Source organism: Triticum dicoccoides, chromosome 7B (genome assembly GCF_002162155.2).
Source record: "Triticum dicoccoides isolate Atlit2015 ecotype Zavitan chromosome 7B, WEW_v2.0, whole genome shotgun sequence".
Classification (NCBI taxonomy): Eukaryota; Viridiplantae; Streptophyta; class Magnoliopsida; order Poales; family Poaceae; genus Triticum; species Triticum dicoccoides.
In genome coordinates, this window is record NC_041393.1 from 239,017,255 (window position 1) to 239,031,057 (window position 13,803).

General features: G+C 46.9%; 1 protein-coding gene across 2 annotated transcripts; it reads left to right on the forward strand.

Annotated features, from left to right (window-relative positions):
- Positions 1 to 3,321: 3,321 nt before the first annotated feature.
- Positions 3,322 to 6,620, forward strand: LOC119341172 (glycerophosphodiester phosphodiesterase GDPD1, chloroplastic-like). 2 transcript variants are annotated; one of them, XM_037613045.1, is made up of 7 exons: positions 3,322 to 3,709; positions 4,483 to 4,542; positions 4,655 to 4,735; positions 4,831 to 5,031; positions 5,133 to 5,228; positions 5,855 to 6,090; positions 6,211 to 6,345. In XM_037613045.1, exons 1-6 carry the CDS (start codon positions 3,425 to 3,427, stop codon positions 6,053 to 6,055), a joined length of 924 nt encoding a protein of 307 aa, XP_037468942.1. In that variant the 5' UTR covers positions 3,322 to 3,424; the 3' UTR covers positions 6,056 to 6,090; positions 6,211 to 6,345. The 2 variants fall into 2 exon arrangements, with proteins under 2 accessions (XP_037468942.1, XP_037468941.1); XM_037613044.1 differs by having other exon boundaries at positions 3,327 to 3,709; positions 5,855 to 6,051; positions 6,146 to 6,620.
- Positions 6,621 to 13,803: the final 7,183 nt, after the last annotated feature.

Here is a 13,803-nt window from a genome sequence, read left to right on the forward strand (position 1 = left end):
TCCTATCCATTGCATGATCCCAATACTTGTGTGCACAATATGCTTCCCATGAATAAACATGCTATTGATGTGCCATATACTTCTATGCTAAATTTGCATCCTCATCGTGTCATACACAATAACTATTCTTTCATGATAGATGACATGTTCTTATACCATGCATCAAATTTCTTTGAGCGATGCTTATCTTGTGCTAACTCACATGTGCACATACACATCATGATGGATGATGTGTACATTTACCACACGCATAATTTCTTTGGTTTGTGTTTCTTTTGTGTAGGTACCCATGAATACTTGTCAACCTCACAAGCCCATGAGTTGACAAAACGAGCTCTAGAGAGCAACGATGACTTGGGATCACATGGATTGCCTTTCCCACCGCTCTCTTCGTGCAAAGACTTCGCGCATTTCTTCTACATGGCTCTCACATGGTTATGGGTTATTGTCCATTACATCTTATATGCCCATCTTGCCATGTTCACTTTGTATGATATGCTCATTCCTATGCCTTTGCCATACATTTGTGACCCATGCTTTGCATTACACATGATGATTGATTCTCCTACTTGTATGTGTATTTGCAAGCTAGGTGGAGATATTGCTTGTTATTGCCATGTTTGCTATGTGCCCCATGCCTACAATGATACTATGATCTTGCTTTGTGTTCGTGCTTGCGATATGTCATGTGCATTGCCTATATCTCTTATTTGCTCACATGACATGATTGCCATGATTTCTTCTAGTGTGTTGCATCTTCTCTCCACTAGTTTACACGACTTGATTTCTATGCTTTCTCATGTTGCATCCAATTCTTGGATTACTTGCTCCTATCATATGTTTGGTTGCAACAATGTCATCACTTCACATATGCCATGTCCCATTGCTTGTCACATGATTGACTTGATTGCCTCGCACATGTTGCAAAATTGCTATATCATTTGTGTTGAGTGCCTCACTTTCTTCACCACACCATATGCACATTATGCTTGGATTGTCTTGCACTTGCCCCATGTGTTTAGACATTTCATTTCTCTTGGTGTTGTAGACGACTCTTATGCCTACCATAGACCGTTCGTTGAGAGTCTTATGCATGCTTGCTATGGGCTTGAGGTAGATGCTTATTCTCATGTCCAACCTATTAGCACCTTTTCCTCACCTTTGCATGATTGTTTCCATGATGCTTTTCGATGTGCTCAATTTATATGCTTACATTCCATGCCACACTTCTTTGTCAAACCATATGCTATGCTTGATGACAACACTTATTGGGTGAATCACCTCTTGAATGCTTGGTTTTGCTTTAATGCCAACCACATTTGTTTTTCCAAGTGCTTGTTATCTTTGCTCCTTTTGAAGGAACTACAAGACGGTGCGACATTAGAAAGTGCCAATTTCAAGCTTGAAGATGATGAGTCCTTGGTGGTTGTCCACTTCTACACGGCGACGCCCTCTCTTACCCATGGTGATGAAGATCACGATCCGTGGACGGATCTCTCCCAAAGGGGGCGGAGATGATGCGAATCATCCCTCAACCATCACCATGGACGTCACACCACCACCACAAGCACCTCGTGGACCAATGACAAGAGCACGTGCATGCACCGTCAAACCCGAGGTTAACTCTTTCCTCTTCGAGTTTCATTCGTATTCACTCGAGAGTCGGATTCTACCTCAAATGGAAACTCTATGCACTTGTAGGTACCAAGAAGAGAATCGTGAAGAGGCGAGGACGGAGACACATGCACCTATGGTGAAGGAGAAGGAAGAAGGACGCGCGAGGCGTGAAGCAAGTGTGGTCGCGGACCACCCAGGGTGCCCGGTCACCAACACCCCCGGGTGCCCGGCCACCAGCCGCCGGCTGGCCAAGGCCATGGCCACCCCGGGTTCCCGGCCAGGAGGCCCCGGGTTCCCGGCCCTGCCCGCCTGGGCGCTGGAGCTGCCCATCCCGGGTGCCCGGCCCCTGCCAGCCCCACTCCGGGTGCCCGGGCCATCACCCCCGGGTGCCCGGCCTCCTCTTGGGCGCAGCCCAGCCCCCACCGGGTGCCCGAGCTCTCAACCCCCGGGTGCCCGACCCTCTACAGCGCCCCGGCCAAGGCTCCCTGACCGGCCCGGGTGCCCGACCACCTACCACCGCACCACCTCCGGGTGCCCGAGCCCCTTCACCCCGGGTGCCCGGACCCCCTCCACGTGCGTGCGTGCACTTTTGGGATTTGGTCCCTTGTATCCCCCTCTTCCTCTCATTTCGTCCCTAGACTATGTAAGCACCTTCCCTAGCTCATTTGTAGACAACTAAGAATAGACACAAATCATAGAGCTTAGCTCATGTACCTCCCCTTGTGGGATTCCTCTTGAGAAAGAAGACTCCATTGGAGTACAAGACCTCCATTGGAGAAGATCCCTAGGGATTCAAGCCCGCCTTGAGGGAAGGATCTACCTAGATCATCAAGCCCTCATCTCCTTCATAGGATTTGGAATGAACTCTACCATGTATCTTGTTTCCCTTTGATTGTTCATGTACCTTGTGGATCTTGTGTGTTTGTTGGTCTAGTGGATGTGTGACTGGACTTGTTCTTGAGTGTTCCTCTTGTTTTCTCTCTTGTGTTCATCTTGTTCTTGGGGATTCCCCCTCCAATTCGTGAAAGATCTTCACTTAGGGTTCCACCCTACAACAGGATGGGGAGGGGCTTGTGTTGTGGTGTGGAGTTTAGTCGGGTGTGACCACCTTTAAATAGCGGATTCCGGTGAGGCGAGACGTTCGAGTGCGTCAATGCGCGGGTTTCTCGGCCGGCGAGACTGCTTAATGGCGTCATACGGACGGACATCGGCATTGAACGGGCGTGGTAGATATCCGTCCCGTCCCGTCTAGTCACACGTCTCCGGCACTGAACAGACACGGACACCAGAGACGCGTCGCTAGCGGCACCCTTGGCCGGCGCGCCGCTTCAGTGGAGGAAGCAGAGAGAGGTCGCGTTCGTCCTCAGCCGTCTTCAATGTTAAGCGGCGCGCTCTATGCGTCATGAATGCGGGCAGGCGCCGGGCAGAAACGCGCGTGGGCGAGGGAGGGGTTTCGGTGGGTCAGGGCGGTCAGAAGCGGGCGTGGGATCGGTCCAGACTCCCGCAAACCACCCATGTTTATTTCTAGTTTGCATGAGAAATCTTATTCGGAACACGTCACGGATCGATATAGACCCATGTCAGCTTTGGAGATGCCCTGACGCAATATGCCAGAATATCCATATCCACCGAATAATACCCGCAGCACAGAGGGATCATCCCGCGGCGTGTCGCCGTTGCCCCTCCGTGCCCCTCCGTCTGCGGCGGTTGCGTGTCTAAAAATATTCAAATTCTCCCTGCACCAATCAACCTGCAAGTGGCAAAGCAGAGGAGAAAGAGAAAAAAAAGAGGGGCTCTCAGCGTCCAAATGGCGCTACCGGCGACGACCCCGCGCGCGGCGGCGCGCTGTCCGATCGCGGCGTGCGCGCCCACGCCACCGGTGACGGCCGGAGGGAGGCCCCAAGAGCTGCCGTTTGCGCTGCTGGCGGAGCGGGGGATGGTGGTGGGGGGTCACCGCGGGATGGGGATGAACGCGGTGGGGGCGCCGCCCGGGGCGCGGGTCGGGGCGGCGAGGGAGCGGGAGAACACGCTGCTCTCCTTCGGCCGCGCCGCCGAGCACGCCGCCGTTGCCTTCGTCGAGTTCGACGTCCAGGTACACACACACACACACATGTAGCTAGCCTCCGCTTCCATTTCCCATCATTACTTCGCAATTGATACGCTGCTAGCTTGTTTAAGCTTGGATTTGGAATTGGCGCCGCAGCTTCAGGAGCGAAACTGGTACCCGGTGTGGTTGATTGAGCAATGTGTGCTCTGCTCTAGTTGGTACAACAGTACAACTAATTTTTTGGGATCCTCGAGGACAAATCCTTTTTGTGGAACTTGGATGTGGTAATCGTATGGACATGAATTGCAATGTGCCATACGCATGCTAGTTTCTCTCTCTGAAGTAACCAAGCACTAGCAGCACATGCGTGGAGTGACATTGATCCATCTGTGTCCCAATGTAATATGCAATGCAGTTATATTGTAGCCTGCAAGCTAATTACATGAAACAAGAAGCTACTGCTTAGATGCAAATGACCAGACTAGGTACAGCAGCCACGTTGTGAGGGTGATTGGGGTTGATGTTCTTTAGTGCTCAAAGTGTTGCATCGCAAGCTCCTGGATTCTGAGTTGCAGTTGTACTTGGTCTTATCAGTTGTCATTAATCCACTGCAAGGAGTCATTCGCAGACCAAAGCATCAGCGGAATCGGCAATGCCAACCATAGGGAGCATACATGTAAGCTAGGTTGATGAAAACTGGCGGTTCTCTTGGAGCATTCTGCAACCCCCTGACTTCATCCATTATCCCTTCCTTTTAAGATGACCACAGTACCCACACAGATCTCCTGAAGTTATGATCCTACCATTTTGGCTTGCAGGTTACAAAAGATGGCTGCCCAGTTATCTTCCACGATGACTTTATCCTCACCCGAAAAACTGTATGTTCTTTTCATCCGTTCTTATAGTTGTCATCTTTTGCGTATGTACTAACTATTCATCCATTGCAAGAAAAACTCTCGAGTTAATCTTCTATTATGGCAAGGTGTGCAGGAGGTTTTGTATGAAAGACGTGTGACCGATCTTCTTCTGGAAGATTTCCTTTCATACGGGGTACAAAAAGAACCTCACAAGGTACTTCGTCCCTTCTATCTGTTGGATTTTGCTGTGCAGGGTTCATTAGCATGTGCTTAAGACGCCATTATATCCATTTCATAATTACTGTTCAGGTCTCCAAGCCCTTACTTAGACGGATGGAAGATGGGAGAGTCCTTGCTTGGAGCACAGAAGAAGATGATTATCTCTGCACATTGCAGGAAGTCTTCGAACATGTCAGTCCCCATCTGGGATTTAACATCGAACTTAAGTTTGATGACAACATTATCTATCCGTGTGTCAACCTTAACCGTGCTCTTCAAGCTGTACTGCAAGTATGGATTGCTCTTGTTCATTTAATATGGTATTGGTTATCCCATGCAATCATTTGGTCACTGTGAGGCGATGACCATAACATTGTTAAATGGTTTGGTAGGTTGTTTTTCAGTATGCTGGCAACAGACCACTATTTTTCTCAACATTCCAACCTGATGCCGCACGGATAACACGTGAACTCCAAAGTGTATACCCTGTAAGCATGCCTTGAAATATTTGTATTCTTTCTATGTCTAATTTATTTTTTGAAAAGTTTCCTCACCTTTGCCCCCTTAAAAAAAAGAATGTTTCTAAACAGTAAATACTCTAGCTAGCTAATATTATTTCACCGATTACTTGTATGACTTACCACATTGCAATGGGGAACAATAACGCGTGGTTCAGTTGCATACGAGTATTGAGGATGTTTTGTGCTCCCTAGTTACAGTAAGTAGGAATGCCTTCAAGATTTATCATTTACTTGCGTAAACTGAAAAAAGTGCAACTGAGAAGTTCTGTGAAGGCATAAGCAGACTCTTAAATCAGCATGATTAGTATTTGTAACATCATAATCCCGCAACAAGAAAATTATTTAAAAATGTTATAATGCATAGTCTATTGTGTTTAATGTATATGCAGTTCAGTGACCGGACTGATGATAATAGGTATGAAGATACAGACAACTTCAGTCCAAACCTGTATCTTATTCGCTATTTTAACTTGTCTGTGATGTGGAATTACACGATTTGCGTTTGTAATTTCTGATTTGAATAAAATGTCGCCATCCATTTGAGTACATACATACTTCAGCACTATCGTATTCAATTTTTTATCTTTCATTAGGTACTGTTCTTAACAGAAGGGGGAACAGCCAAACACGAAGATACGAGAAGGAACTCACTCGACGAAGCTATCCAAGTGTGCCACGAGTATGACTTGCATGGGGTTGTGTCAGAAGTCAGAGGAGTTCTAAAAAATCCCTCTGCGATCCTAAAAGCACAAGAATCTAACCTTGCCATTCTCACCTATGGGCAGCTCAAGTAAGCAGTGTACTGTTATCAAGCGTTCATGTTCCTCAGGTGTGTGTTCGCAGTAATCTTACAGATTTCCTGGATTTATTGGTTGCATATGCAGTAATGTGCGTGAGGCTGTTTACGTCCAGTATCTAATGGGTGTGAATGGTGTCATTGTTGATCTAGTGGAAGAGATCTCCAATGCTGTTGCAGATTTCAGTAAAGCAGACCTCGGCCAGAGCAGGTTCAGTAACAGTGTTGACATAGGCAGAAGACACGAGTCCTTCTCACAGCAGCAGCTGGGGTTCCTGCTCCGGCTTATACCTGAACTGATTCAGCAACCACACTGAAGATAGATACTAGTAGTAGCCAAGATTGTACCGGTTTTGAAGCAAGTTGAGGATTTCATGCTCTGTTGACATTTCTGACAGTTGTATTTAACACTAGTCTAGAAGGTACTCCCTCTGTAAAGAAATATAAGATCGTTTAGATCACTACTTTAGATGTTTAAAATATAGATGATTCCATACAGTAAAGATAGTCAAATCACCCGGGAAATTATTATGTACTCCCTCCGTCCGGAAATACTTGTCATCAAAATGAATAAAAGGGGATGTATCTAGACATATATTAGTTTTAGATACATCTCTTTTTATCCATTTTGATGACAAGTATTTTCGGACGGAGGGAGTATGTAATGATTGACCAATCTTGTTGCAACTATGTGCATAACAACTTTGTTAACGATAAGAACAGCAATGCATGGCCAGAACGTTTTGAAAGCTTAATGGATCGTAATCTGCTTGAATATAGCGAGTTTTTTTTTTTCAGACAAAGGGTGGATTTATAGCGAGTTAACTTTATTGATTAGATTAAAGAAAAACCTGGAATGGTGTGGCATCCATGTTTCTTGTGTAGAGGCCATCAGGGAACCCCAGTTGCTGCTGTGAGGACTCATGTTTTCTGCCTATGTCAACACTGTTACTGAACGTGCTCTGGCCGAGGTCTGGTTTACTGAGATCTGCAACAGCACTGGAGATCTCCTCCACTAGATCAACAATGACACCATTCACACCCATTAGATATTGGACGTAAACAGCCTCCCGCACATTACTGCATATATGCAACTAATAAATCCAGGAACTCCGCAACGGGTGGGGTTGAGATCGAGACTTAGCCTACGTGAAAGAAACTATCTGAACATGCTCTGATGACGTGTGCAGGACATTGCTTGCTCATGCCAGTAGTAGTTGCATGGCATCCTTTTGGATCGCAATAGCTCTCTTCTCTTAAGCCCTAAGTAACAACTAGACATGCATGGGACCTCCTTCTGTCTGCAAAATAACAAGAATTATTTGCACATGGTGATGGTGCATTGCTTACCGATCTGAACCGAATGACTGACGCGCCACCAACTCTTCCAATTCAAGAAATCCGTCTTTCATGTGGCCCTTGTCCATCTATACATACCTGGACAGGCAAAATGCCATCCTGCAGGTGACTCACTTTGACATCCTTTTCCGAAAGAAAGGTGACCCAATTCGTGTACGCTTGGTCAGCAGAAACACAAAGCAGATGCACTTATTTTTCCTCTCCTCTCCTCCAGACCCATTAAAGAAAGACAAGGCCTCCTCTTCCTTGAGGAGGAGCCTCACAACAGCTGACCTAGGTAGGACAACCCATCACCGTCTGTCCAATCTGTTTTGCTTAGTCCGGCTGTGGCCAGATTATACTACATATAAACCCTTGGCGACCCGAATGTCGGCCACCTAACCGCGCGCCTATTGGCGGGTGAGTGGGTGACAGAGGGAGGAAGGAGGGGTTTCCCTTCCCTTGTGACAAAGGCATCGGCCTGATTTGTCATACTAGCGCTCTTGCCTGGATCCTTGATGCGGTCTTGGCTCCTTTCAGCTCTCAATCCATCAATAATTTACTAGTACCAGCCATTAGGGTATCGTGTGACCCATGTAGATAGATTATAGATTGGGTCAGAGTTGCTTCGTGGACAAGGTCACCAGACAGATTAGTCAGAGGCATGCACCCCCACTCCAAAGGCATTGACACTGCAAGAAAGCAACCTAAAAAGGACTTGTGTAGGTGTGGTGCAAATGTGGTGCATCGCGCTTTTTTGGACAGAAAAAATGGTACACATCCGTAGCTTTATTTAACTTTCACTTCAATTCTCATGTTCACATTGCTACTGTACTGTTATACTCTCGTATTGTACTCCTTGTGGACGGCTGATCTGGATCAGATCTGGTGTCGTGAAAAAAGACATGGCGCATGGTATCGAGAACGTAGTACGCTCGACAGAGTAAAAACGGTTGTCACTCTCTTTCTTTCTGAACCTTTCGGATCATAGTTCTGCTCAAGGATCTTGGTATAAAGGTATTTGTCATGGTGTGGTGCAAATGTGATTCGTCATGCTTTGAAGGAAGGGGGTACATATTTCAGGATTTAGCTTTCGCTATTGGAGGGTTAACAGTTTCAATGTTCACACTGCTAGGTGTGATGTAGAATTGTCGAGCTGTTGCTTCGCACTGTCAGTTTTCACATTTAAAGGCTTTGGTCATCAGAGAAATGCTGAAGGTTTCTTGCTCTTCCTATGATTGGTCTTTACCTAACTGCTGACGGGTAGCTTGCTTGCCTGCTTATTCTCTGCAAGGATCTCAAGGATTGCTTTTTGTTCAAGGAAAAAGTGACATCACATATCACTAAGTTTGATTGGACTTGATGAAACGACCGCCTCCTAATTCATTAACAGCAGAAGATCTCAATCCAGATGTTCTCACTAGTCCAACCTTCAAGGCATCCAAAACATGCCAACTGAAAATCTGGGCATGGGATTATGTGTTGTTGAAGCAATACCGGCGACGGCAAATCAATGGAAAACATATTATCAATGGAAAACAAATCAAGTGTTGTCAACGATGGTCAAATTATAGGTTCTCCAGACAAATATGGCCTAGTCTCCGGCTGAAGTGCTGATGGTGACATGTTGCTTGCCCAGGTCAACCTCGGCCCAACCCTGTCCCCTTTTGCAAACTGTTTTTTTTAATGTTCAAACAGAATTTGAAGATATTCATACATCGTGTAAATTTCAGTTCGTAAATTTTCCTGTTATTCGCAGTTACTATTTGTGTTTTTTTTTTGGCGGGGCGCAGTTACTATTTGTTTATGAAATGAAAAATCAGGTGACATCCCTAAAACAGTTAAATTCTTTGTTTCCTTGATATGTTCAAAGATATTCATATGACAGACATGGTTTGGAACAATATTCTCCAGTTGGCCATCAGAAGATTGTTGTTTGCATATTCTGGGTAGAAACATCTCAGATAAGGTAGGCAAAGAAGACTACAGTATCTTAAGCATAATTTTAAGTAATCTGACTCAACTGCAAGGTATCTTTTTATGCATAGGCTGAAAGAGCACCCCCTTTAAAAGCATTTGACCAATGTTTTCAACTATGTGCAGGAACAGGCGAATGAGTTTACCTCCTGCGTGAAGGAAAAGGCTGCCTTTCCCAAACTTTAATCCTAATTAGCTAAGCTCTAGGTTGACATGATACTGCATGGTATCTTGGCAAGTATTTATTCCCTTCTCTATTTTTCCTTTAATTGTTTGTTAATTCTTCTCCTTGTAAAAAATTTCACACTGCTGATGCGAATGTTTGGCTCCTGGGTCGATTGTTCTACCCACGTATGAATTTTCATGAAGAAATGACATCCGTGGTGTTCTGGACAGAAAAAAAGAAACAAATTGGTGCTCTAAAAAGGCCATTTTTGACCCTAAACAAATTCAGATTTTAGTGTTCATTCGTCTGCATGTGTCAAGGATAGCATTTTCGTTCACTCTGCGCCCTAAATGAGTTGTTTTTTCATTGTATGTGTTTTGGGCTAGACTAGATGGGTTGCAAGGCACTAGCCAGTTTGGTACTGAAGTGGATATATAGCCTTTGCCTCTTCAAGCACACAAGCAGATCACATAACATAAGATTAGCTTACTTTATGATGCTGCAAGCTAAGTGGTAGCTTGTCCTGTTGTATAATTGACTGCACAATATCAATATTGATGACTTGAAGGGACTAATAAATTCCAACAGGTGTGATTGGTTAGTTAGATAGCTTAAAACACCTTGCTTAAAGTCATGATCAGCCCAAGAAAATAAGCCATCTAGGTCTATTTTGTAAAGCAGGATGAGAATCACATCCAGTATGTGCCTTACAACTGTCCTAGACTTCAGCCTGAGCGATTGCAACTCTAACTATTACTTAATCATAGAAAAGCAAGAAACCAAGTCCTGATCATCTAGGTCATGACATATGCTTGCACATAAGCAGTTGCTTGTTGGATTATTTTTCCCGACGGACGGCAGGATTTTCACTAAAGTGGAATATAGTCCCAAATCATGATTTACGCGTCGCAGGTAGACGCGAGGCGGTCGCTTCTCTGTGGCTGCATGCTTCTTTGTATATTGGGCAGAGATTGAAACGGCAACGAGATAGGGAGAATATTTCAGAGCAAGGCAAAGAATGAGACTGGTTGGAAAGGCACACTGAAAAGATAACTGAACTTTCTCCGGTTGTCACCACCGTATATCCTACTCTCAATCAGAAGCAATCCCTTTGACCAACCCAATCACTGCAGGCATGTACGCGTACGTTGGCGGCCTGCAGTCTCGCACTGTCCTGGCTAGGCTAGACTGCCCAACCTTTGTGTTAAATGTGTGAGAAGACTAGATCAAAAAGGCAAGGGCAGAGAGCTGAACATGCAGCTGGCCGGCACCGTGTATGAACACAGGATGAACAAAAGGCAGCCGTAATTTCTTCTTCCTTATTTCCTTTCAGTTATGATGGGGAATGGACGCAGTTTGTACTTCCTGTCATCCAAGGTGCTTTTCTTGCTCCACTTGCAATGCTTGAAGTAACAAGTAGCATCCTTGTCAAAAATAGATAGAGTAATCAACATACCAAGCACGACCACTTACTTTCTAGACTCATGTATCTATAGCACCAGGCCAAACCTAATGGAGAGGGTGATTTCGATCCTAGCCGTTCATCTTGAATCTAATGCTTCAAATAAATTTCTCATCGTTATAGCTTAACATTTTGAGGATCTTAGGGAAACTCTAGCCGATCCCTTAAAAGGGTATAACACCTCAAAAATTTCCCCATTTAGGGAGTTAAACCAGACTTAGCCAAACGTTATCAAGTTTAAATTCTCAAATATTATAAGCGGCGCACGGACTGCACCTTAAATTTGAGCGGCCGCGGCCACTTCCCATGAAAAATCTTCCTCCCCCCACGCCTCCCGCCACCACCACCCTCTGCAACGGAGTCCCTGACTCACCAGCCCATCTTCGAATCAACAACCGACGTCCGACGTCAAAGGAATGCCTAGATCTAGCCGCCAGCTTTTGCCGTTGCCGAACGGACGAGGAGCACCACCATCGGATTGGCGTTGCGTTTGGAACGAGGCACGCATCCGCCCCGAGCACCCCCCTACTCGAGGCCAACGTCTCAGCCGCAACCCGCCCGCCACCACCAAAGGAGAAGTACCAGGGCATGTGAGGGACTGGGGTGTCAGAGTTAGCGACCCAAACACGGGGAAGAGGCACTGGCTCGACACGTACAAGTTGGCAGAGCAGGCGGCTCACACATATGACGTGGCGGCGGTCCGCATCCTTGGTGGTTGTGCAAAGGTAAACTTTCCCCTCGGAAGTCGTGGCATCCCAGAACTCATCTACGCCACCCCCCACACCACCCCCCGAGTGATCTCCCGCCACCAAATGAGGGAGAATCGCAAGGCCTTCGAGCAGATCAAGGCCCAGCACATCGACGAGGCCTATATGGCCAAGCTCAGGGTGAAACACCCGAAGCTCATCACCAAGGAGCTTGCATGCTACAAAGCCTTTCAAGAAGCAGCAGTGCAACAGTGGCGCTGAGGCCAGGCCCTCTGATGTAGGGTGTCGCCAATGAGTCGGGACCCTCCATGATCCCAATTTCCTCCGGTGACTCCGACGTGGATTGGGACAAGGTCATAGAGGAATCTGATTAGTTTAGTATGCTAGGTAGTGTTAACAGTTGTTTTATGTTTTTCGAACAATCCAAATTTGTGTTATGGTATGTATGATGTGCTACCTTTGCTTAAATTTATGTTTGATCGAAGAGTTTCAATTTGTGTTTGAAATAAAACTATGCACAAATTATTTTTAGGTAGTTAAATTTTAGAGTTTGGCAGGAACCACCTTCTTAACTCCTCAAATTTAAGGAGTTAAGGTTTGCGAAGGCTTTTGAGGGGCTAAGCTAAAGTTGCCCTTAGGGCATCTCTAGCCCGCCCCTAAAAAGCTATGACTCCTCAAAAGTTTATACAATGACGAGTTACCACATCGGCCCTTTACCAAAACCTATAGTTCCTTATTTTGAACTAGTTCCTTATTAATTTGAGGAGTTAGTCATAACAACCCCCCTCTCTGCCCAAATTTGAGCAGCCCCATCATTTTCTCTATAGATTTTCTCTCTTCTCTCTCACCGGTATTCATGGTGCAATGCCCGGCGAGCCACCCAAAGAGCAACCCTCCGGCTATGGAAACGCATCCGTGCCCTCTCCTTCCCAAACCCTAGTTACCGCCACCCGGTTTGAGTACAAATCGAGTCTACCGATGCCCAAATCGCCGTTGTCGTACAAATCTCCATCACCGCCATCCGCAACCACCACCCCAAGCGATGTCGCCATGGTAAGGACGCGCAACTGCGGTGCAACATTAGTGCGAGATCACCGTCGTCGTAGCATTCGAGGCTGTGACATCCGTCACAGTGGCACCATTAGAGGGGGGGGGTGACGAGATGAAGGAGGCCGACGGCAAGTCCCAGCTACTCTCGTGAGAGACAACCGAGCAGGAGTACGAGCGCACGCTCATGGTGGGCGTGGAGCACTGCGTCACCGAGGCGCATCTCAAATCTCGAGGCGAAGCGCACCAACGACACCGCGCAGGTGCCATTCAGGCTGATCCCCTCGCACTCAACGAGCACCTCGGGTTCGAGGCATTGATTGAGTTTGAGTGCAAGGTCACCACTAACCGCGCGACTTTGTTTGCTTTGGAGAGGGACTGGCATGTTGTAACGCCCCGGATCCGATGCGCCAGGTGTCTGCCAGTTATTCGCCGTCGTTGCCATGTCATTTACTTGCGTGTTGCATTTTGCCATGTCATCATCTGCATTTCATATCATGTCATCATGTGCATTTCATTTTTCATACGTGTTCGTCTCATGCATCCGAGCATTTTCCCCGTTGTCCGTTTTGCAATCCGGCACTCCTATGCCCTCCGGCGTTCCCCCTTTTCGTCTCCTGTTGTGAGTGGGTATTAAACTTTCTCGGAATGGCCCGAGGTTTGCCAAGCGGCCTTGGTATAGCACCGGTAGACCGCCTGTCAAGTTGTGTGCCATTTGGAGGTCGTTTGATACTCCAACGGTTAACCGGGGAACCGTAAAGACCTCTTTTGTGTGCAGCTCAACACCCCTTCCAAAGTGGCCCAAAACCCAGCTAACTCCCCTCCATGCTCTCGGTCGTTCGATCACGATTGTGTGGGCGAAAACCGCTCCTCATTTGGACTCTCCTAGCTCCCTCTACCTATATATTTGCACCTCCCCCGAAATTTCGCAGACGAAACCCTAAAATCACCCTCCGCCGCCACCAGACGCGTCCGCGACGGCCGGACATGTCCGCCGCCGCCGCGCCCAGCCAACCCCGCTCCGCCACGTCAGCGCGCCGCCGCTCTCT

Coding starts and splice junctions, on each gene's coding strand:
- LOC119341172 (XM_037613044.1), top strand. CDS start 3,425: ATGGCGCTACCGGCGACGACCCCGCGCGCGGCGGCGCGCTGTCCGATC. Junction 4,543..4,654: donor TTATCCTCACCCGAAAAACT/GTATGTTCTTTT, acceptor CAAGGTGTGCAG/GAGGTTTTGTATGAAAGACG. Junction 5,032..5,132: donor CTCTTCAAGCTGTACTGCAA/GTATGGATTGCT, acceptor ATGGTTTGGTAG/GTTGTTTTTCAGTATGCTGG.